Source organism: Equus caballus, chromosome 3, assembly GCF_041296265.1.
Source record: "Equus caballus isolate H_3958 breed thoroughbred chromosome 3, TB-T2T, whole genome shotgun sequence".
NCBI lineage: Eukaryota > Metazoa > Chordata > Mammalia > Perissodactyla > Equidae > Equus > Equus caballus.
The window spans coordinates 5976418-6000870 of NC_091686.1; the positions used below are offsets into that span (position 1 = coordinate 5976418).

General features: G+C 40.6%; 2 protein-coding genes across 13 annotated transcripts in view; one reads left to right on the plus strand and one right to left on the minus strand.

Moving 5' to 3' along the window:
- The window catches only part of RBL2 (RB transcriptional corepressor like 2), a 77443-nt gene that overhangs the window by 42188 nt on the left and 10802 nt on the right, over positions 1 to 24453 (plus strand). For 3 of the 7 annotated variants that reach the window (XM_023636990.2, XM_014738347.3, XM_014738348.3), the window contains 3 exons: positions 404 to 609; positions 1238 to 1402; positions 10601 to 12066. In XM_023636990.2, coding sequence (XP_023492758.2) covers positions 404 to 609; positions 1238 to 1402; positions 10601 to 10771 — 542 coding nt within the window. In that variant the 3' untranslated portion in view covers positions 10772 to 12066. Of the gene's footprint in view, positions 1 to 403; positions 610 to 1237; positions 1403 to 10600; positions 12067 to 15298; positions 18551 to 24453 lie in introns of those variants that run through there. The other 4 variants (XM_070262940.1, XM_070262942.1, XR_011437306.1 and 1 more) reach the window with 3 other exon arrangements.
- Positions 12124 to 23540, minus strand: AKTIP (AKT interacting protein). 6 transcript variants are annotated; one of them, XM_023636992.2, is made up of 10 exons: positions 21741 to 23540; positions 18914 to 19025; positions 17542 to 17747; positions 15145 to 15209; positions 14958 to 15058; positions 14387 to 14475; positions 14210 to 14308; positions 14012 to 14119; positions 13085 to 13145; positions 12124 to 12923 (listed from the first exon to the last, which is right to left on the minus strand). In XM_023636992.2, exons 2-10 carry the CDS (start codon positions 18953 to 18955, stop codon positions 12813 to 12815), a joined length of 882 nt encoding a protein of 293 aa, XP_023492760.1. In that variant the 5' UTR covers positions 18956 to 19025; positions 21741 to 23540; the 3' UTR covers positions 12124 to 12812. The 6 variants fall into 6 exon arrangements, with proteins under 6 accessions (XP_023492760.1, XP_070119044.1, XP_023492759.1 ...); XM_070262943.1 differs by having other exon boundaries at positions 12124 to 12920; positions 21741 to 23537; XM_023636991.2 differs by having other exon boundaries at positions 21546 to 21772.

Genomic DNA, 24453 nt, shown 5'->3' on the forward strand with positions numbered 1-24453 from the left:
ATTGTTGGAATAAACTGAATTCTAAATTTAGTGACAAAGTTGTTTGTCCTTCATCCCATAGCTTTGAGGCACATTGTGCATGATATTTTTCTCTAGGGGAATTAGAGAAGGTTAGAGAAGGCAGGAATTTGTTGGCCTGAGTTCCAGAAAAGTCTGGCACGTGAACTGAAACCATGCTGGTTTGCAGGGCTCAGTAAATTCTTGCTACATTTATGGCATGGAGGTAAAGTTAGTACTTAATATTTTATCTGCGCCATGCTCCCTGATTTGAAAAACAGAGTGCCCATTTGCTGCCCTTAAATACGTAGAGCAGGTAGCTGTTTGCCTTCATCCTACTGAATTTTCTTTTCAAAAACAATCTGCACTAGCGTCTTTCTCACACCCTTTGTTCTACCGGCTGCAGCCAGTAGAGACTCCAGTCCTGTCATGAGGTCAAGCAGCACCTTGCCGGTTCCACAGCCCAGCAGTGCCCCTCCTACACCTACTCGTCTCACAGGGGCCAACAGTGACATGGAAGAGGAGGAGAGGGGAGACCTCATTCAGTTCTACAACAACATCTACATAAAACAAATTAAAACTTTTGCCATGAAGTACTTACAGGCAAATGTAGTAAGTCTGACAGGGGATTATTTCATACTTTTTTCACTTGGGAGGAATGAGGAATCACTTATGTTTGAGCTGCTCCATATGTAAACTGGTTTTACAAATAATTCTTTTGTTAAGTAAAACTGAGGAAGTCTCTAACAGAAAGAATTTACTTAAACATAATTTCTATTGTTGTGAAGCATTAAATGAGAATAAGATGGTATTTGGATTCCCTACAAAGAATAGTAATGCAAGAGAGAGACTGCATGCATTCAAGGTGTCCAAAACTTACCAGTTGTGGTGACCTTGCAAGTTACTTAACTTTCTCTGTGCCTCCTGTTTTCACATATATAAATGAGAATAAGTGTAGTCCCTAGCTTATAGGGTGGTTGTGAGGATTAAATGACATAATGTATTAAAAATACTTAAAACAGTGACTGGCACAAAGTAAGCACCAGAGTGTTTGCTATTTGTCTGGTTTTCTTTAGGTTTAATTGTTGCTGCTGGTACATCACTGTTTACCATTCAGAAAACTACTATATTTATTATACTTCTTTACTCTTTCAATAAAAAAATTTCCAAAACAAAAATCTAGTTAGAAATTTTGTTTACCTTTCTTAGAAATAGATTTATTTATTTATTTTTTTAACAGATGGATGCTCCTCCGCTCTCTCCCTATCCATTTGTAAGAACAGGCTCTCCTCGCCGAATACAGTTGTCTCAAAATCATCCTGTCTACATTTCCCCACATAAAAATGAAACAATGCTTTCTCCTCGTGAAAAGATTTTCTACTACTTCAGCAACAGTCCTTCAAAGGTGAGCCTGACATAAATCTTGGCCTTTACTAACCCCAGAATGCTTAGGATGCTAGAAACAGGGTTGATGGGAAACCCTTGGTACTCACACGAGTGACGGGAACCACCAGGGAAAAGTGACCACTAAGTCCCAATGGAGCAAAAGACAGGACTCAGGGGAGAACTTAGAAGTGGGAAAAGGGTAAGGGATTTGGATTTATTTTCATTCCTTTCTTTTCCTGTTTGTGCATTTTGAACATTCTGCTGTAAATCAGAAAGTTTGTGTTTTTTATTCCATTTGTAAAATTTTAAATTCCAAATTCCTGTTAGGGAAAGAAAATTTGGATCTCTAGGGGCCAGCCCGGTGGCATACTGGTTAAGTTTGTGTGCTCCACGTCAGCAGCCGGGGGTTTCTAGCTTCAGATCCCGGGCATGGACCTACAAACTTTCATCAAGCCATGCTGTGGCAGCATCCTACATATGAAATAGAGGAAGACTGGCACAGGTGTTAGCTCAGGGGCAATCTTCCTCAAGCAAAAAGAGGAAGATTGGCAACAGATGTTGGCTCCAGGCCAATCTTCCTCACCCCAAAAAAAAAAAAGAAAATTTGGATCTCTTAAACTGATTACTGAGTGGCTGTTTCTCAAACAGGGCTGTCTCTCTGTCCTCTGGATTCTCTGTCTAATAGAGGAAATGGGCATTTTGTGCAGTATAGTGTGATAGTCATATTAGCACAGATTTTGTGGTAGCATCCGCCTCAGTTTGCAATGGGGAGGGAAGCTTGAGTCAGGCCTTAACGGATGAAGAGTTAGCAAGTTGCTGAGCTGTGGAAGGGTATCCCTGAAGAAGCAGATAAGGGAAGAAAACAAATGTCCCTGAGGCAATAAGGCTGGATCACACGCTGTGTTAAGGGGTGTAATGGGATTTTAAAGGCCCTTACATGCAGTTTCTATTTATAAAGATTGCTTAGAAACACACATATATAACAAATGGCCTGGACTCTTCAAAAAACAAAAGTCAGTGTCGCGAAGAAATGGTAGATGGTGGGGAGGGTACTTGTTGTAGCGTACATGAGACTGAAGGGACAGGACAACCAAATGCAATGTTTGATCTCTGATTGCATCCTGCATAGACAAGCACAGCTACAAAAGACATTTTTGAGACAAGTGGGAAAATTTAATATGGACTTAAATTTCTTTGGTATTGATGATGGGACTGGATTATGTAGGAGAAAAGTGAAATGTCCAAATGTCAGCAACTTACTTTCAGATGGTTCAGCTGAAAAAACATTATATAAAGAACAACTGTGGTAAAATGTTAATGATTGATAAATGAGTGTCCAATGTACTATTCTTCCAACTTTTCTGTAGGCTTTAAATCTTTTAAAATAAAGAGTTAGGGAAAATAAATAAAAAAGCAGCAAAAATCTGTTAGAAAATATAATGGAAAAACTTTTCCTACAATGTTAACAGTGTGTTACATGCCTTGGAATAAGTTTATCCCTTGTAGAAAAATTATTTAACTTGAACTAGATTAAAAATAAAACTGGAATAAATGAAGATATGCTAATGTTTCTGAATACGAAGACTAAATATTAAAAAGATAAAACTTCCTCCAACAATTACACAGGTTTAATCTAATTTCAGTGATTTTCCCAGTGGGATTGTGAAAGCTGGAAACATAAATCGGCAACAGTCCCAAAAGCAACTGGAGTTGAAAGAGATGAATCTGATAGTTCCTCTAAAACAGTAGTCCCCCTTCATCTGTGGTCAACCATGGTCCAAAAATATAAGATGGAAAATTCCAGAAATAAAAAATGCCTAAGTTTTAAATTGCGTGCCATTCTAAGTAGCGTGATGAAATCTCACACCATCCTGCTCTGTCCCACCACGGGTGCAAATCATCCCTTTGTTGAGTGTATCTGTGCTGTATTTCGTACCCACCCATTTAGTCACTTAGTAGCCATCTTGGTTATCAGATCAACTGTCATGGTATTGCAGTGCTTGTGTTCAAGTAAGCCTTAATAATGACCCCAAAGTGCAAGAGTAGTGATGCTGGCAATTCACACATGCCAAAGAGAAGCCATAAAGTGCTTCCTTGAAGTGAAAAGGTCAGAGTTCTTAATACGAAAAAAAAATTGTATGCTGAGGTTGCTAAGATCTACAGTAAGAAGGAATCTTCTGCGAAAATGTGAAGAAAGAAAAAGAAATCTATGCTAGTTTTGCTGTCACACCTCAAATATGTATCTATAGGAAAAAACATTAGTATAAATAGGCTTTGGTACTATCCAAAGCTTCAGGCATCCACTGGGGATCTTGGAACATATCCACCACAGAGAAGGGAGGACTACTGTATTGATTTTCATCCTATAACCAAATAAATTCCAAATGGATTAAAGAGTTAAATGCAAAAAATGAATTGGAGTCAGAATACTCGATTCAAAAGATCAAAAAAGGAAAGAACATGGGAAAACAACAGCAGTTAAATGTAAATGGTCTAAATATACCAACTAAAAAGCAGAAATTATAAGACTGGAAAAAAAAACAAGACCTAACTACTGCTTATCAGTAACCCACTTTATATAAAGACACAAATAGTTTAAAATGAGAGGATAACCCAAATGTCCCATTAATGGATGAATAAATAAAATGTATATCCATACAATGGAATATTACTCCAATAAAAAAGCAGTAACTAATACTTGGTACAACATGGATGGACCTTGAAAACATTATGCCAAGTGAAAGGAGGCAGTCACAAAAGGATATTTATTGTATGATTCCATTTATATGAAATGTTCAGAATGGGTAAGTTTATAGAAGCTGAAAGATTAGTGATTGCCTAGGGTTGTGGGGAGTGGAGGTTTCTGTTAATGGTACAGAGTTCTTTCTGGGGTGATGAAAGAGTCCTAAAATTGAATGTGGTGATGGTTGCACAACTCTGGGAACATAGTAAAAGCCATGGATTTGTACACTTCAAGTGAATTATTATATGGTATGTGAATTATAGCCAATAAAGCTGCTTTTTAAAAAAGTAAAAGGATAGAAAAAGTTATACTCTGCTAACACTCATCAAAAGAAAGCTGGAATGGCTACATTAATATCATTAATGTTAATATCTGAAAATAGATTTCAGAGCAAAGAACATTATCAAAAAAGGTCATTTCCTAGTGATAGAGAGGACATACAATCCTAGACAGAAAAAAAAAAATAGTCAAGAGATTTCAACATAATTTATAGAAGCAGACAGAGAAAATAAGTAAGGATATTCAAGATGAGAACAACATTATCAACCAAACTGACTGACATTTATGGAACACTCCAACTGCATCAAGTGCACATGGAACATTTATCAAGATAGACTACATTCTGGAAAATAAAACAAGTCTCAATAAATTTTTAAAAGATTCAAATAATGTATTTAATTCAAATGATGAATTAAATCAGAAATCAATACCAGAAAGATGTCTGGAAACCCCCAAATATTTGGAAACTAAATTGCATATTTCTGTGTGTCAAAGAAGAAAAGAGAAATTGGAAAGTATTTTAAAGTAAATGAAAATGAAAATCCAACATATCAAAATGTTGCACCAAATATCTATATTAGAAAAGAAGAAAGGTCTCAAATTAGTGACCTAAGATGTCACCCTAAGCAACTAGAAAAAGAGTAAGAATCAATGAAATAGACAACTAAAAGTAGAAAAAATTAAGGCCATTAAAAGGTAGGGTTTTTTGAGACGATTAAAAAAACTGATACATCTCTGTGTAAACTGATCAGGAAAGAAAAAGAAATGATGTTACCAATATCAGAAATGAGAAATGTCAGTGCAGATTCTGCAGACATTAAAAGTATAATGAAGGTAAAAACAACTTTCTGCCAATAAATGTGATCATGTGGATGAAATGGACAAATTGCTTGAAAGACATAAACTTCCGAAACACACTTAAAAGGTAGTAGTATCAATTAGCCCTATACAGTAGTTCCCCGTTATCCTTGGTTTTGCTTTTCAGTTTGTTACCCACAGTCAGACATGGTCTGAAAATATTAAATGGAGAATTTCAGAAGTAAACAGTTCATAAGTTTTCAATTATGCGGTTCTGAGTAGTACGATGAAATCTCACACTGTTCTGCTCCTTCCCACCCAGGACGTGAAATCATCCCTTTGTCCAGCATGTCCATGCTGTATATGCTGCCCACCCACTGGTCACTTAGTAGCCGTCTCGGTTATCAGATAATTATTGTGGTATCACAGTGCTTGTGTTCAAATAACCTTTATTTTACTTAATAATGGCCCCAAAGCACAAGAGTGGTGATGCTGACAATTCAGATATGCCAAAGAGAAGCCACTGTGCTTCCTTTTGGTGAAAAGGTGAAAATTCTCAATAAGGAAAGAAAAAAAATCATATGCTGAGATCTATGGTAACTTTTACTACAATATATTGTTATTATTGTTCTACTTTATTATTAGTATTGTTGTTAATCTCTTACTGTGCCTAATTTATAAATTAAACTTTATCATAGGTATGTATGTATAGGAAAAAAACATAGTATAGGTAGGGTTCGGTACTATCCACGGTTTCAGACATCCATTGGGCATCTTGGAACCTATCTCCCACAGGTAAGGGAAGACTACTGTATCTATTAAGTTGAATTTGTAGTTTAAAAATCTTCTCTCAAAACTATAGGCCCAGATGGCTTCAACTGGTAAATTCTACCAAACATTTAGGGAAAAATAATGCCAATTCCATACAAAATCTTCTAGAAAGTGAAGATGACAATCTCAGTAGTTGAAGAAAAAAATTCGACGAACTCCAACACTCATTTATGATAAAAACTCTAAGGGAACTTCTTCAACCTGACAAAGAATATATACAACAAAATCTACAGCTAACATCATATTTAATGGTGAGAGACTGAATGTTGTCCCTCTAAGATCAGGAACAAGGCTAGGATATTTGCTCTCACCACTTCTATTCAACATTGTCACTGTAGGTCCTTGCACAGACTGAAAAGGATGAAATAAAACTGTCTCAACTCACAACATGACTTTCTACGTAGAGAACTCACAAAATCTACAAAAAGTTACTGGAACTAATAAGATTAGCAAGGTTACATAATTACAAATATGAAATGTATTTCTATAACTAGCCACAAGTAATCAGAATCAGAAGTAAAAAATTTTAAAAACACTATAAATAGCATTAAAAAATTAAGTACTTAGGGATAAGTCTGACAAAAGATGTGCAAGACTTGTATCCTGAAAAATATAGAAGCTGGTGAGAGAAATTAAAGACTGAGAAAATGGAGAGAAATACCATGTTCATGAATTGGAAAACAATATCAAGATATCAGTTTTCTTCCACTTGATCTATAATTTCAACCCAGTTCCTGTCAAAATCTCAGCAGAATTATTTGTATAAATTAAACTGATTCCAAAATTTATATGAAAATGCGAAGGATAATTAGAACAATTTTGAAAAAGTTGTAGGACTCACACTATCTGATTTCAAGACTTACTATAAAGCTACAGTAAGTAAGATGGTGTGGTGCTGGTGAAAGTACAGACATATAGATCAACAGAATAGAATCCAGAAATAAACCATATATATATGGTCAACTGATTTTCAACAAAGGTGCAAAAGCAGTTTAGTGGAGAAAGGACAGCCTCTTCAACAGATGGTGCTGAACCAAATGGATAGCCATACACAAAAATAATAATGGACTTGTACCCATACTTTGTACCATATAAAAAAATGAACTCAAAATGGACCTAAACATAAGACATAAATTGTAAAACCTAAAACTATGAAACTTCTAAGAGAAACCACGGGAGAAAATCTTTATGAACGTGGGTTACCTAGAGATTTCTTAGCTAGAACAACAAAAGCACAAGCCATAAAAGATCGATAAATTGGATTTCATCAAAATTAAGAATTTCTGCTCTTTAAAAGAGAGAAAAAACAAGCGCAGACTGGGAGAAAATTTTACATATCTCCTATCTGATAAAGGAATTGTATGATAAAGGATTATCAAAATTCAATAGGAAAACAACCAATCAAATTTAAAAGTAGGCAAAAGATCCGAACACACTTCACCCATTACGTGCCTGTTAGAATGGCTAAAATCTAAAAAATGACTGTAACAAATTCTGGCAATGATGTGGGACGACTGGAACTTTTATATATTGCTAGTGAGAATGCAAAATGGTGTAACATAGCCATTGTACCTGGAAAATAGTTTGACAGTTTCTTAGAAAGTTAAACATAGCCTTACCATATAACCAGTAATCTCATTCCTAGGTATTTACCCAAGTGAAATGAAAACTTAGGTTCATAGAAAAACATGTACATAAATGTTTATAATGACTTTATTCTTAATTGCCAAAAAGTAGAAAACAACCCAAATATCCTTCACCTGGTTAATGGATAAACAAATCTGTGGTACACCTAGACAATGGCCGGCCTACTACTTTGCAATAAAAAGGAACAAACTACTGATAGATTCAGCAACACGTGAATCTCAGATGCATTAACGCTTAAGTGAAAGACACTAAATTCCATTTCTGTGACCTTCTGGAAAAGGCAAAACTATAGAGAAACATCATCAGTGGTTGCTTGGGTGGGTTAACTAGAAATGAGGGAATTTTCTGTAGTGAAGGAACTGTTTTATATCTTTATCATGGTGGTTACATGAGTATAAGTATTTGTCAAAACATGCAGAACTGTATACTTCAAAGGGTGAATTTTACTATATGTAAATTTTTTTTAAATGACATTATTTGTGCAAAAAAAGTTAGGTTATGCATCCAGATCAGTGGCTTTTAATCCTGCATGTACCTTGTCACCACCTGGGGAGATTTAAAAAAAAAAATGCTAGCTCAGAATTGGGAATTTCTCCAATAAATGATAGCAATATTAGACTGCTGGTTGGAGAAAGACTTGCCATCATGACTTGATAGGTCATAGGTGAGATCAAGGAATAATATTACAACGTGAGCAGTACCTTGGGTCTAGAACCAACCTATAATATCCTAATATTTACACTACCAGGAGAAAAGAATTATCACATACCACATAAGATCAATTAAGATGATGGATCATTAGTGACACTTGTCAGGGCAATTTCAGTGGATTGGTACAGCTTTTTGAATAATAAATTATGGAAACTTTGCTTATAGTATTAAACAATTGGGAGGAAATAATACATCAATAGGGGAATAAACAGTGATGCAGATGTACTATAGAATACTATATAGCAGTTAGAGAGAGATGATCCATATATACTGATATGGGAAGATCTAAGGCATAATGTTGACTGAGCAAATATTCCAACCAATACATGAAATAAACCATTAAAAATTTTTGAAACCCCACTTAGTAGACAATATTACATTTCTAATGAGCATATTCCTAAAAGAGCAGAAGGCTGCCCAGTCTTTTCTTTGTTCAGTAAATGAATGATAATAGTAAGTGTCTCTGGGAATTCGGTGAGGACAAGCAGCGTAGGTGTATTCTGTATGAATTTTTTTTGGAGTAAAAATTTGTGTGTAAACTATGATGTACATATTATATAAATAAATTATGGTGTATAGAAAATTGTGTATTGTATGTAAATTATATATATACACAACATAACACATTAATGTACAGTATATATTAATGTATATTAATGTGCTATGTATATTAAGATATACAATTATACATCATGTAATATATGTGTCATAAAAAGATGTATGCATTATATACAAATAACATTTATATAATTAATGTGTACAATTAACAATTTAAGGACTATTCAAGTAAGTGGGAGACTAGAGATAGCAAATGCAGACCATACTTTTGGGAAGGCAAGTGGGTAAAAAGGAAAGAGTTAAAGGGAACCTTTCTAAGATGGTTAAGATTTGAGAAGCTGCATATGCTGATGATAAACAACATTGGTGACTTTATATAAAACCTCAAAAAAGTTTATTGTTTCAAAATAAAGAATAAAAGTAAGTATTATGAATAAAATATGTCTAGGATTTGCTTTAAAACAGTCTGGGGGGACGGGAAGTGAATGAGGATAGAGATGAAACAAGACTGACAAAAACTGTTGAAGTGAGGTGATGGTCAAGAGAGAATGTACTCTTGTCTCTGTTTTCCTATGTCTGAAATTTCCTGTAATAAATGTGTGTGAAATAAGCTCCGCATGTTTTCCATAAGGAAACATGGACAAGGACATTAGCAGCACACTGAAAAAAACTTTTTAACCAACAAATTACCAGAAAATAATGTGATAACTGACTTTTGGGGCTTTGGAAAAACTTAATGCTGAAGGCACTACAGACAGATCCAGTCTCTCTAACATTCTGGCAATGTTTTTCTCAGTCAGGGTTCCTCATGTGAACCACAGAACACAGAAAATAATTTGCCTAACTGTTCTCAGTTCTCCAAAGGATAATATATAACTAACTCGCACATTCTAGATCATACTAATAAATTAACTACAATGGATGCCTTAGGGAATTAAGGCTTCTCTTGTGAAATTCCAGTTGAGAATGGCTGCTAAAAAATGAGTTACACTAGACTGAAAAAAAAAGGGCATGATACTGTGTAAAATCGTGCTATTTTTTAAAAGAAAATGGAGATGTTTGGAATTGATTAAATATGGCATAGCAATGTGATGCCCTAAACTATTATTTAAAAAAACATGGAAGAGGGGCTGGCCCCGTGGCTGAGTGGTTAAGTTCGCACGCTCCGCTGCAGGCGGCCCAGTGTTTTGTTGGTTCGAATCCTGGGCGCGGACATGGCACTGCTCATCAAACCACGCTGAGGCAGTGTCCCACATGCCACAACTAGAAGGACCCACAACGAAGAATATACAACTATGTACCAGGGGGCTTTGGGGAGAAAAAGGAGGAAATAAAATCTTTACAAAAAAAAAAAATGGAAGAAAAAAATGTCACAAATTTGTGAACTCTTACATTGTGGAAAAGTGTACATCAAAATCACCCCCGGAACTTGTTAGCAAATAGACATACTCTGCCTCTACCCCAGCCAGTCATCACTCTCAGCCAGCTGAGAAGGGAAATTGGGAGGATATATAATAGTTCTTTTCTCTATAAAGATGTTTATAACTCTTCAAGATAAATTACTTAACTCCTTTGAGGTTCTTTGACTTAACACTGAACTGTGTATATTAGCATTTTAAAGTTTTTATATCTCTTTTTTCCACACTCTAGAGACTAAGAGAAATTAACAGTATGATCCGGACAGGAGAAACTCCAACCAAAAAGCGAGGGATTCTTTTGGAAGACGGAAGTGAATCACCTGCAAAAAGAATTTGCCCAGAAAATCATTCTGCCTTACTGCGCCGTCTACAAGATGTAGCTAATGACCGAGGTTCCCACTGAGGTTAGTCCATGGTATTGAAACTGTCTTCTCACAAACTCTGTTTAGCAGCATCATTTAATGCATGCTCGATTATGGGGCTCTTTCCCTTAATCCTTCCAGTATCCATAGGATATTCTGACTCATCCCAACTGCCTTTTTTCCTACCATTCAGTGCTTGCCCTCAAGGCTGCTTAGAATCCAAACTTGGATTTTTTTTTTAACTCTTTGGCAAAGCTTTTGCAAGTATTGCAGAGAACAAAGTATGCTCAAATATTCGTATAAGAGGTCTCTAATGACGTGTTCCAGCAGAGGAACTATTTCGATTCATTCCTACCCGTTTTGTGGTCACCTTTGGCCCTCACAAAAAGTAAAACAAAAACTAGGTATTTTTTCGAAAACACCTGGTAGGAGTGTGAAATTACTGCATTCTTGAAACATAACGAGAGCCCAGATTCAGAGGTCCTAGGTTATTAGCCCATGTCTCCCATTCCCTTTGTGTAATTCTTCCCTCTCCCATTAGGTGTGGTGCAGTGTGACAAAAGTGCTTGATTGTTTGGTGTGCAATGTGTGAGTGAACTTGTATAAGAAGTGGCACTTTAGAGCTGTAAAAAGCATGATTTTGTAACCCAGATTTTGCTGTATATTTGCGATGGCACTTTCTACAATGTGAACTTTATTAAGTATAAAACTTCTAGGCTAAACATTCAATATCTTCTTTGATGCTTTTGTACTTTTTTAAAATTGTTAAAGCCCCAGTAGCCACCTTTTGGGCATATTTGAAATTCTCCAGTTTTTGATTATTAAGAGGGATCAGCTGGCTAAGTAAAGATTTTAAATCAAGTTGAATTAAGGGGATTAATAGGAAAATTATGACCTCTTCCTTTAGGAGGCAGTTATCCAAAAGACATGTCTATTAAGGTGATATATTTTAAAATATCTTTGAGTGTGTTCCTGGCAGTTTAAGAAAATAGTTGGAGAATTTAGGTTTTTATTAGTACACAGTACCATTTATACAAATTAGAAAATGTTATTTAACAGCTATTGAATTATCTATATACACCTTTATTAATCGCTATTGTTCCAGCAGTTTTAACGTTGAACGAATAATCTTATTAGGGAGAAAATTCAATTGTAAATTGAATCAGTATAAACAAAGTTACTAGGTAACTTCACATTGCTCTGAAAGAAATATGGAACTTACACTGTTCAATTAGAATAGTGTTCTGCAAAAATATTTATAAAACCTCTCAAGATACTGCTACTGTAATTTTATATGAAAATAAGTGTATTTTTCAATAAAGCATTTATAAATTAATCTGTTTAGTTATATTGAGAAAAAGGTATTTACTTTCCTGCATAAATGACAAAGAACGATCATTTATTGTTTTATTTTTTCTCTACAAAACACATTAGTCATTCATCATTTAAATATCTGACTTCATTAGAAACCGTCTTAACACCTTTTCTCTCTCCTGCCATAAAAATACAGTAAGTAATTTGCTTTAAAAACAAAACAAAACTGAACTAGTGTTCTGGTTTCCTCTCACTCACCTAATGTGTGCCTCAGTGACTGACAGCAGTTTGTAAATCAGTAAGACAGTAGGCTGCAGACTGAGGTTCAAACGATCTTCCACTTAAAAGTGCTAATAAGCTATGGGAGCTGCTCTCGCTATACCTCTCCTCTCCATACCCTAACATATGTACCACTGAAACCACTGATCCAGAAATCATTCAAGAGTGCTCATCTCTGTCTACTGTTAGTTTACATGAATGCGACTTACCTTTAGCATTATATTCAGAAAAATACTTAATCCTCAAGGTCCCCAATAATTTGGAGTACTGAACTAGATAACCACCCTAAAGACACTTCTGACAGAAGTAATGCATTACTTAAAGAGAGGTTTCCAAAACTTGCCGTTAGAACCTCAGTATACATGGACAACACTGGTATCAGTCATCGTTCACACAGTTTTACTCTTCAGGCAGTCCCTTGCCATTGGTCAGCTTTAACTAGGCCCAAGTCCAGCAGAAAAGTGCATGGTGCACCGGATTCACCAGCTCTTAAGTTGCTACTGTTTTCTCTTCTTTACTGAAAGGTTGTACTGAGCCAGGCTTTACCCATGACAGGCCAGCAACATGAACACTTTTATTGTGCTGTTCTTCGGGTTTCTTCTAGGCACAATCAAAAACAGACATCAAAAAATGAGTGATGAGATTTCAGCACTATACCAACTCATTTCCCACAAAGTTATTTGTATATAATGAATAGTCTCCAGTGAAGCACTTTAGAAAGGAAATAGAGTTAACTATTTCAAAAATGGCAGTCTACTTACCTTCTGTGTCAGCATCTTCTCTCTGGCTTCATCATGTACAGAAGGATTCCATGGAGAAAAGCTTAAGGAAGAGAAAAACATTTAAAAACTGGCTTACTAAATTTGTGTAACATCCATTTTTTAATACTCAAGCCAGTTCCCCTAAAAAACTTAAGAAGGAACAACACTTTTAAAGAGTAGTCTTTAATCAGTTGTCAACATGTAAGTTTTAGACATTAACTGGTTTTCTCATGTAACGACTCTCCCTTTTAGAGCACTTTACATGGGTTAGCTGATTGAAGCCTCACAATGACCCCTGACGTTCTATTATTTAAAGATGAAGAAAGTGGGGCACAGTAAAATTAAGTAATTGCTCTGGGTCACCACAGCCAGTAAGTGCAAAAGCCAGCCAGTCTATCTGCAGAGCCCAAGCTCTTCACCACCACAGTATGCTACCTGCCCAGCAAACCAATGTTGCCAAAGGGAAATCACCAATTCTTCTGTTCTCAATACTCCTCCAGACACACTCCCCCAAGATCAAATACCACAGCGCTAAAGGAACCCACTAGTCACACTATGCACTCTCACACTATTCAGTCTCCCTTTCGCCAAATCCGAATGTCCATGGGGATATGGCAGTTAAGAGGAGCTCCAGCTAAAACCGCCAGCTGAAAAGAAAAGTCCTGACATTTGAATGAGCACATTATAAGGATCTAAGGAGACCAAAGTCACTAATTGGCTTGCTATTTGCACAATATGCCAGTCAATGTAAAGCTTATTGTTTAAGGGAAGAGCCCAAGAAATATCAGAAATCGAGTCGACAGCAAGTTATAAAAGTTGCAAACTAACAGATTATACACTTTTAAATCCCCATTCTGAAACCACTCGGAAAATGGAAGCACGGTACTGCAAAGTGCAGTTGAATTACGTAGGCAGTGTACCACTTACCTAATTGCATAGGGGTCTTCTATTTTAGGTTGGTCGAACAAACGAGCAGTGCACGCCTTAACACTGTCAATCACTTTACTTTTAAACAGCTGAATATCTTTTTCATACCTGTGTTAAAAGTTTAAATCAAAGTTACCAACAAAATCTCCTTAGCTGCATTTTCAAATTTATCTTAAATAACAAAGCAAAGAAACATACAGTACTGCAGCCTCTGGGTTTAGGGGGCTTGCTGTATCAATCTTGTAGAACACTCTCCTTGCATACATTAATACTTGCCAAATATGGTTATGGTTCCGCCTAAAGGGAAACATGGCATGATTACTGAAGCTTCCTCTTGCTGACTTATGTCACCAAAGGAAATACTTATTTACTAACCTCCACTTTGCAAATGCTCTCTTCACATCCAGTTCGCCTGAGGTGGGATCAACTAGTGGGTGAAAGACGGGAATATCAAACACCAAGCGCTAGATTTAAAGAGAGACAACCTTTAATGGACACAGTGGAGCTTATCAGACCCATACAGATAGCTGTAAAAGGAGCTTCAAGACAAGGCAGTCATGTTGATTTAAGTCAAAGAGCTGCCTCAAGAGGATGGTTAACTACTTTCACCATTTTCCTATAAAACTACATTTTGCAATGAAGGAAGAAAAAGTCACTCTTTACTACAGCACAGTGATTGCCATTCCCATAGTAAGTGCTATGGTACAGCTTTCAGCCTCACCTGCACACCCTGAGCAGAGAAGTAAATAAAGCTAAGGGCAAAGGTTGGCGTGACAAAAGATGCAACAATGCACGTAAATCCCCTTAAAAGACTACTGAGTAGACAAACATTTTGAGAAACTGAAATCATAAAAGTGTGAGGTCAGAAAAAGAACCAAAAATCTTTAAAGTCGTTTAAGCCCTTCTCACTGACCAACAGAAGCAGCAGACTCTATCTCCTACTTACTGGACAGTCCCCGTCCGGGTAGTTATCGGGGATGTAAACTGTAAACTTAAATACACCGTCTTGATAGAGTCCATGCCGTATGAATATTACTCCAAACCACACTGTAGGAAAAAATAAGAACAATTAAGGCGAAAGTCTGTGTCAGAGGAACTAAATATGCTACAAATTAATAGTGAATCCTTCTTACTTAATGCAGAGCGGTAAGATGGCTGCACGTAGACACCTGGTAACTTCTGCTTCACAACCAAGGTACTAAAAAACAGAAGCAACAGAATGATGAAACTGTTTGGCTGTAAATGACACAGAGATCAAACCACCTCACATTCATTTTTTGACAACAGGAATGGTTCCTCAAGGGGCAGCTGATCTATACAAGCCAAGTAATCACAATCTCATCTGGCCCTGATTGCTACGTTTACTGGCTTCACAACACAAGCTCACAGAGAGAAACTTGAACCAAAAAAAGGCCCCAGATTCAGAAATTAAAGCCAAACAGGCGTACACAAAGAATCAAGTTTTCCTCCCAAAATCAGCTTCCCCAAAACATCATCTTGGAAACCAACCTGTAGGTAATTTGAATAATGCGACCTGACTTAGGTTCTGGATATTGTTTTAGGTAAATGAGAATATGTGTAAAATTATTGCTTTTGTGACTATGAACAATAGATCTCACCCACACACATTCAAAAGCCATTTTTAAACACAATTTTAGGTAACAAAGAATACATTAAAATTCCACAGTGTTGCCCTCACGTAGGTATCATTTTCAGTTTGAACGCCAGTCCGTGTGACAGGGCCATGTTGAGATTCGTAGTGTTATTGGTGAAGGCAGGCATCAGCATGAGGTGCTCACACTACTCTGCTCCTAACCTGACCCCACAATTCAAACACTTGAACTCTCTGGGCCTTGGCGTGGGAAACGCTGGGTGCTGAAACAAGACACGTACACTGACCAAGGCTGCACTGGCTTTTCTGGGACCTCGTCACCCACTGACAGCCATTCTGCTCTGTTCCTTGCAACTGAGCTGTGAGCCTAAATAAGTAAGGCCGTGACCCGACCTTGAAAGGAACAGTGTTGACCTAGGGCCTTAAAAGACAAGCTGCCAATCCTGAATTTTATTGAGAAGTAGCTTATTGGAGCTTAGTTGATTGTTTTTACTACCTATTTGCCATTGCACTTATGTTTAATCATCTTAAAGTAGTTACTCCATTTTTAAGTCACTGAAATTCAGCATGTCAACAGCAGCACAGTTGGCAGATGTATCTACTACAGGGAGATCTGCCAGAAAGGCAACTTTGTGTTCTAATACAGACAGCAGATTTAACACCACAATAGAAGCCTGTCCAACTCCCTGCCCAGCCTCAAACACAAGGCCTCCATTATAAAGCTAAAGAGACCACTGCTACCAAATCACACTCAGCCCATTACACTGGGGCCTCGGACCGTCTGACCATTACATTAGTACACCGAGGGAGGGCTCAGGAGGCTTTGAAACAACTTCATGTACAAAGGAATTCTAAAATGATTGAAATTAAGACTTCTCCATGCTTTCTTCCCTTGGAACAAATTATCCAGTCAAATGCCATCTGGATTCATTCACTGTCTGAGCCCCTATCTTGGGCCAGGAGCAATGTCATCAACATTAGCACTCTGCAGCAGTGCTCATCTCCTCACACTCTGCAGATGCGTGCAACTTCAGTCCAAATTTTGCCTTTGGTGGTAAGTCAAGTTCTTTCTTACATGGAGCCCAAATTTTTATAACTTCCCTGTAACTGCCTAGTTCTGTCATTGGGGGTCATACAGAATAAGTCAAATCCCCTTTCTAATAACAGACCTTCAAATAAATGAAGATAGCTTTAATAATCACTTCCTAAGTTTTATCTAAGTCATTGGTTCCAGATCCTTTAATTGTTCACTCCTAAGGTCTGGCTTTCTGACCTCCATCCAGGACCATCTTTTCAATCTGTCAGGATGCCTTTTACAAAGTGAGCACCAGAATGGAGCACAAGCCCCCAACTGTGTTGGACCCAAGAAAGAATAGATTGCCACCATCCCACTGTCCTGCCCTCTACAACAACCTCTTCAGGAGATGAATTCCTCATCTCATATAAAGGGAGACCAAAAATTAAGTTACTGAGTTCCTGACTGACTCTAGATACTTAATAAACCTTAGTTTCTTCCTCTTGTTCTCCAAAACAGACATGGAAATTAAAGCACATATTTACCTTTAAATCTTATTTACCCAAGCTCTGAACAGGAATCACTACATTTAGAAGATATTTGTATAACACTACTTAGGCCTTGGTCAAGAAAGGTTAAGCCATGGAAATTTTTTCTTGGTAAATCAATATTGTAATATATGATTGGTTACAATTGGAAACAAAGCTTTAAAGAAAAAAGAAAGGTTATATCGCCAGCAACAGCCTCTTATTGTTCTATATACATTAACGCTGATAGTGGAGGAGGATAGGTTTGAGCTTTAAGATTGAAAGGCTGCCATTTACTGAGTCCATCAGAATAAATTTCATTCTTCACCTGCACGGGTCATTCAAAATTTAACCAAATAGTTTGTTAAGAACTTACAATTCAGCAAGCAGAGAGTATTCCAGGTAGAAAGGTCCATAAGAAGCATGTGTGCCGTTTGTTGACTGTGCTGCTGGGGCAGGAGACGTGGGCTTGGTTATGGGCAGAGCATTTTTGGGAATAGAAGGCAGCTGTTTCTTTGGAGCAGAGCGTGGAGGACTGGTTTTCATGTCCCCCGTTAATGTCTTCTCTTCACCATCAGATCGCTATTCAAGACGAAGTGGTGAGAACATCTGTTAGGATGATTCTTGAATCACAAGAGTACATGTGATGGACTCTTAGTCCTTGACCTAAAAGCCGGAGTTACTCTTTCACAAGGACATTTCAGCATCATGATCAAGATGACTTGAAAGTCCTTTGAGCAGGCAGGCCATTACACAGAGCAGAACAAACGGGAGCAAGACTAAAGCATTAGAAAACACTCTTTAGCCACGTCCTATAAAGACAATAAACCCAATATTTACAGGATTTAAGTGAAACAGAGAAAGAAATGGTTTCTCCTGGTCGCCCCAAAAAGAGGGCAAGGTGTTACTAAAGCAATTAAATGACTGTCCAAGACTAGAGAAGTCCCTGGCACTTAGACCCTGCAGAAGGTCAGGTGCTAAGCAGCTCAAAATAAGTAGCATAGATGACTGAAGTGAGTTACCAGCACTCGGAATGAAGCTATGCGCTCACTTCCATGGGTCCAATTTTGATTTTGCCCCTAATGGATATGTTTCCACATTTGGACTATCACTAGCATAAACTGTCACCCTTAGTCAAAGACAAAGGTCTAAATGAGTCAGACTAAACTACCATCTCATAGGTACTTCCTTGGCTCAAAGTACAGCCAAAGGCTGTTTAATTCGCTGTATTAAAATGTGTATCATGTGCATAGAAAAAAAGATGGTTCACAGTAGTGTTCTCCTAGAGGTGGAATTAGGGGTTATGTTCATTTTCTGTTTGCATATTTTGTTTTCCTAAAATGTATTATTTTTGCAATTAAAAAGTAGACATTTAGAAAAATTAAGCCAGTGCCCTCAAGTCTGACTCAACCGCATTGGATGGCCTTTCCCAAGGCTTCTCCAACCATGGAATCGTGCAGTTCAGAAGAAAAACTACTACAATAACGTGTGATAAATTTCATCATGTGTAAATATAACCTAAGTCAAAATAATCTGAGAATTATGAGTACCAGAATGATTTCTATTTGAGACGCAATTGCAGTCTTAAAAACTGACCTTAAGCAACAAAATAAATATTTCTCAAAAGTAAAACCTAAACTAGAAAAACCAGGTAATTTTGTTAAGATTACAGGCAACCTCAGTATGAATTACTGGCCTTTATCGTGACACAGATGGGTTCCCTCACTACATTTAGCAGCTGTACCTACTTTGCGTACAGAGCTTGTAGACATGCTCCAGAAAGGGTTCATAACGCGTACTCCAAACAAAGAAATTCAGCGGTCTGTCATCAAACTCCTCCGTCCTCAGAATTCACTTTACCTTAAAATGAGATGGGAAAACACAGAAATACATCAACACCCACAGGTAAGACTTCTGACGTAGTTAAGAACTAAATCTGACACTCTAAATAGAAATACAATATAACATTATGTTACATATAGTTATAAAACCTAGGGGAAAAAATACTTCAGAAACAGGGTCCTTCGATACTCACCCCCCTCTTCTGACTCCCATTTCTTTCCCACCTTTAAATGCTTACAGGAATCTGTTGTACTGAGTCCTTGGCCAAGATTCAGAATATTCAGTGACACAGTTCAGCTTTGGGGCCAGCAATGCAGAAGATACAGATGACGGCAGTTGCTGCTAGCATACTAGCTAAGGCACTGGACTAGCGGGAAAGCCAGGTTCAGAATGCACTGTACCCATATACACAAAAGGTCAGGAGTTACGTGCAGTAAAGAGCCGCGGGGGCTGATCTAAGAGTGCTTTGATTAGTTTTCTTAAGTAAAAAATTATTTTCTCCAGCGAAACTAGTAGGCAAAGAAATAAAAAACAGAGGGAAAGTGGAGCATATAAGAAGACAGAGGGGTAAGTGGGTCCTGTCGGGACCATCCCCAAGAAACTACCTTTTTCAACTACTTAAAATATGGAAACTGCAGGATTAGGCATTCAAGGAATCGCCAAGCAATACATACAAATGCAAAAGAGGAGTGCATAAGAGACATTTCACAAACACAGATCTCCCACCAAAGCTTCAAGAAGTAGATGAGAAAGCACGTCTCAAAGGTTGCAAAGTCAGTGGGTCATTTACTAAAAACACGAAGAGGCAAAGGAAAAGAAGGGGGCTAAGCTGTAAGAACAGCAACTTCTCTGCTCTGGCATTTCCCCCAGGCTGGGTTATGTTTAAAGTGGAGCGCCTTCTCTGACTTCCTACTTGCATCAATCAAAAGGCTGAAGGTGAAAAGGGTCAAAACTTAGCAACACTTTACTAAAACTCCTAAGAAGCAAATCATTAGAAAATCACTTACCAAATGTCCCTAATCAGCAAAACTCTGTTTTCTGACAAGCCTATGACATCCACAAGTGGGTACGAGGTTTCCCATACCCGGCCAGTGCCAATTACTGCTGTTTTGCTTTCCAAGATGTAATGCCACCCGGTAATTAAATCAAAGGAATGAGCATCCTGGTTCTTCCACTAACCTGTTGACTTACATCCAATAAAGAGCAACTCATTGCTGAAAGCTCTCTGCAAATCTGCTTTTAAAGGTGACTATAATACAGATGAAAACGGTTGGGACATCAAAAATGTATGGGGTCATGCATTTCCTGTTTGGCCCAAATGAAAACGTTGGTTTTCAGATGCAAAGTAACGTGCAGCATCCCACTGTCATCTAGGACAGACCTGATTGAACAGGTCTCCTTCCCAAGGGACACAGTGCTCACCACCATGTAAATTTACCGGGGTGGATCCGTCACCTGTAAGGTCCCTTCCAAGTCTAACACCTAATGATTCTATGACTTTGCCTTTAAAAATCAAAGACAACTGGCCCCCAGTTCCTCCTCCCTTTAAGTAGGAGGTATTGTCTACTGCTGTCTGTTTCCAGCAGCAACTTGGAGAGATTTTAGCACACTTTTCAGGAATAACTCCACCATCTATTAGATGTCCAGTCTACCCAGGCACGGTATAGCATTTTCCGACTAGAGTGACATAGATGGAAGGAAGACATAGGACGCATCCTAGTTATCACGGAACAATTTAAGTTTCTTCTTGTTCAGTCATACAAACAAAACAGGACTGCCCTCCTTTATATCACACAGCTGAGAAGTCAGTATCTTGGACCTTGTCGAATGATCCGTACATGACAGCAGCCAAAACTTAGAGCTGGGCGCTGCTTTCCTCCGATGTGCCATAGTCCCTAAATAGGCACTAGCTTAATACATCACCCCGACCAGCCCTAAATTCCACGTTAAGAGGCGACAGAGCAGAGACCAGAGAAAACACGAAAAGAGCCTTGTGCCGACCCCGGCTCGCTGGGCACAGGCGGGACGAGCACCCTCGCCGGGGGCGGAAACCCATCTCGCGCACGCAGAGAATCTGGACAAACCTGTCTCGAGGTGATGCAAGGCAGGGGCCATGTCCGGGCCTCCCAGTCTGCTCGAGGCCAGGCACGGGCCTGCGAGCCCCTCTGGCGCGGGGCTGAGGGCCTCCGGGGCTCGGGGACGTCCCCCTCAACCAGGGCGCGGGGCCGGGGCCGGAGAGGGCGGGCCCCAGACGGGGCGAGCCGGTCGGGCCCGTCTCCCTTCCTCAGGCCGGCCGGCCCAGCTCCCGGACAACCCCCACCGCCGGGCCCCGGGCCCGCGGCAACCGGCGCAGCAGGTGCCTGCAAACGCGGACAGGTGCCCAGCCCAGCCCCCGTGTCCCAGCAAGGCCGCCGTCGCCACGGAGTCGAGAGCGCCCGGTAGGGCAGACAAATGACGGGCCCCAGCACGCCCGCGGCCCGGGTTGAAGCACTCCACGGAGCTCGCCTACCTACCAGCCGGCCTGGCAGTGCAACTCACCTCGGTGCTTTCACTGCAGTGCTCCCGACTGCTGAGCGCTGCCGCCGCCCGACAGCATCCCTCGCCGCAGCGCCAGCCCAGCCCCTGCCAGCTCCCTGCCCCGCCCTGCTCTCAGCGTCGGGCTCCGCCCCACGCCCCACGCCCCTGGGCCCGGAAGCTTCCGCCCAACCTCCCGGCGTCAAGTGGCTCCCATACCTGTCCGTCAAGGACCTTCTTCCGGGGGCGTTGGGCCAGCACTCTGTCCTGCCAATCAAACCTGCTCCGCTCGGGTGGGGCAGCACTTGACCCTCCCCTTACGTAACAGCGCCGAAACGAACTGTCAGTCTTGGAAGTATGCGCCCCGGGGGAGGGATGGGGAGGAAACAAACAAGCGCCTGGACATAATTGGTCCCGACGTCCGCCAGTCACCATGGAGACCCGCCCACGGGCCTGTGCGTGGCCGCCGCAGCCATTCAGGGAGACTGTGACTTCGGGTTTTCCAGGCTGGGCCAGGGCGGGGCCGGCGCGGGCTGGGGCCTCCGAGAGAGGAGACTTGGGGGCGGGGGCGGGGCCGGCCGGCCTTCGGCTGCGGCTGGCGGTGCCGCGAGGCCCGAGGTGGCAGAGTCGCGCCGCCGGCTCCCAGCGGCCGGGAAGGGGGGAGGCGGTTGGCTGTCAGGTTGGGAGAAGCTGGAAGGACGCTTTCTATAACGTTGAGAAACGCTCGTTTTCTCCGTCAAAGAACGGAGGAGCTAATGGATACCGATGACGGGAGCTAAACTCCCAAGTCATCCCTTGGCAGTAGCGCCACCAGAGCAGCTTTTAAAAATGCACCTATTGGAGCCAACCTACAGAATCCGAATCCGGGAGGTGGTGAGTAGCAGAAATTCACATCTGTCGCCAGTTCCTCTGGTGATGCTGGTGCACACTGAAGGTTGAGACCCTCTCCCACGGCGACGCAGCTCCTGGTGCTCTGAGTTCTTTTTACACAAACCCTCACTTTGATCTGCGACACCTTTACCGCCTCTAACCCTTGACCGCTCAGAAACCTTCCGCGGGAGCCGTTGCAGATTGAATACAATCTAAACTCAGCCGGATTTACAAGGGACCCCCTTTGCTGTCCTCGTTCCCATATTCCCATCTCATTTCCCACGTCTGCCTCGGACCTATTTCTGTGACGACTGCCCTCGGCTCTCACACCTCCAAGCCTTTTCTCAGCGGTGCCTTCTCTTGGGGTGCTCTTCCAGTCTCCACCCAACTCAGTATCTTACTCTCACAAGAGGAGAAATATTCTCTGATAAATAAAGTGTATTTAAAACACGGGATTGTTCAATCTTTGGTCGCCTTTGAAATTCTGGTAAAATGACCTTGTTAAGTGGCAGGCAGCCAAACTCTCCTAGTGTTAATCCCAAGGGTTGGTTCTGAAGTCCCACTTCCTCTCCAGCTGAAAACACTCTTGAGCCGCTTCCTTTGGTCCAGTTTGAATACACTTAGGAATGTGGTAATGCCCTTAATATGAGTCTCAATCACTATAAAAGGGGAGGCAGCAGGACGTCCTTCTGGACGCAGGTGTTCTCCCCAGGCACCTGTCTGGCCCAGTCCGTCGCCGCCTTCTCTGCAGGCTCGTCATCCGCTCCCACACTGCTCTGCCCTCGGCAACCTCATCCCTTCCCCGAGCTTCACCAAGGACTCGCATACATTTCTCCAGCTCAGAGCCGTCCCCCGAGCTTCAGGTGCATGTGTCCAACTGCCCACTTGGCACCGGATGCCTCAGACACCCATCAATTAGAATCCTCACGGCCGTGTATCCCGGAAAACCCGACTCAAACTGGCTTACATAGCGAGGAACTGCTCTCCATACAGTTCCTGGAATTGCCCTTTCAGGCTGGCAAGATGGCTGCTGCCATTCCAGACACACCCAGATGTGACAGTGTCTAGCAAAATAAAAGGGATCCTTTTCGTCCAATGGCCTCTTTCGAAGAGCAAGAATACCTTTCCCAGAAGCTCCCCAGAAGTAGCGCCCCGGTTCCAGTGACCAGAAATGAGTCAGTGGGTCTCCGCCCACAACTAAACCAATCAAGGGCAAGGTGAACGAGTCTACCAGGATTGGCTCGGGCTAATCAAGATTTACCCTGGATCCCTGGATTTTAGGTAGAGGAGTGACATGATCAGATGAGTATCTTGAAAAGGCCACTTTGTATGGAGAACAGATTGCAGAGCTGTGAGAGAAGGAGGACATCTGGGAAAGTGTTGCAGTGGTTCAGCAAGAGACGAGTGCATGAATTTGATGGTGGATGGAGAAGTGAAGGAGTGCCAGAGATATTTACAAGGTGGAATGGACAGGACTTGGCCTGGATTAGATATGGGGGTAGGTGAAGACAAGGGCGGGTATCATGGACGATGCCTAGATTTTTGGCTCGAGCTACTGGATGAATGGTGAGGCCATTCACTGAGATGAGAAACAGTGAACCGTACTGTTTATGGGAGGGTGGGAAATGGGGAAATAGTCCTGTTTTGGATAGGCCATGCTTGGGGTGTTTCTGTAAGTACTGGTACTTGCATGCCTGACACTTCCCCTTCCCCACTGCTGACAGAGTCTCGATTGTTCTGGAGGTGTCCAACCCTCCAGTGGTTCCCCTTCACTGTGAGGGCAAAGAGCAGACTCCTTAGCATGGCTGTGGGTCCATCCCTGCCTGTCACCAGGCTCCAGCCACTCGCATTCTTTTAATTCCTTGGAGGCACAATGCTCTCCCGTCCTGCCCCACCACAGGAGGGAGCCTTTGCACTAGATGTTCTCTTTGCCTGGAATATTCTTTTCTCTCCCCCGACATAGATCTCAGCTCAAGCACCGCTTCCTCAGGGCAATTTTCTGTTTACTTGGGAGATGACTTATTAGCGTCTGTCTCTGCTCTGTCGTGGAAGCTGCGCCAGG

Excerpts from the sequence above, each read along its gene's own strand:
- AKTIP (XM_023636992.2), bottom strand. The coding sequence starts at position 18,955 with ATGAACCCTTTCTGGAGCATGTCTACAAGCTCTGTACGCAAA. Across the intron at positions 15,210-17,541 it reads TACTCTCTGCTTGCTGAATT|TACCTTGGTTGTGAAGCAGA; the intron begins GTAAGTTCTTAA and ends TCTGTTTTTTAG. Across the intron at positions 14,309-14,386 it reads AGAGCATTTGCAAAGTGGAG|GCGGAACCATAACCATATTT; the intron begins GTTAGTAAATAA and ends GTTTCCCTTTAG.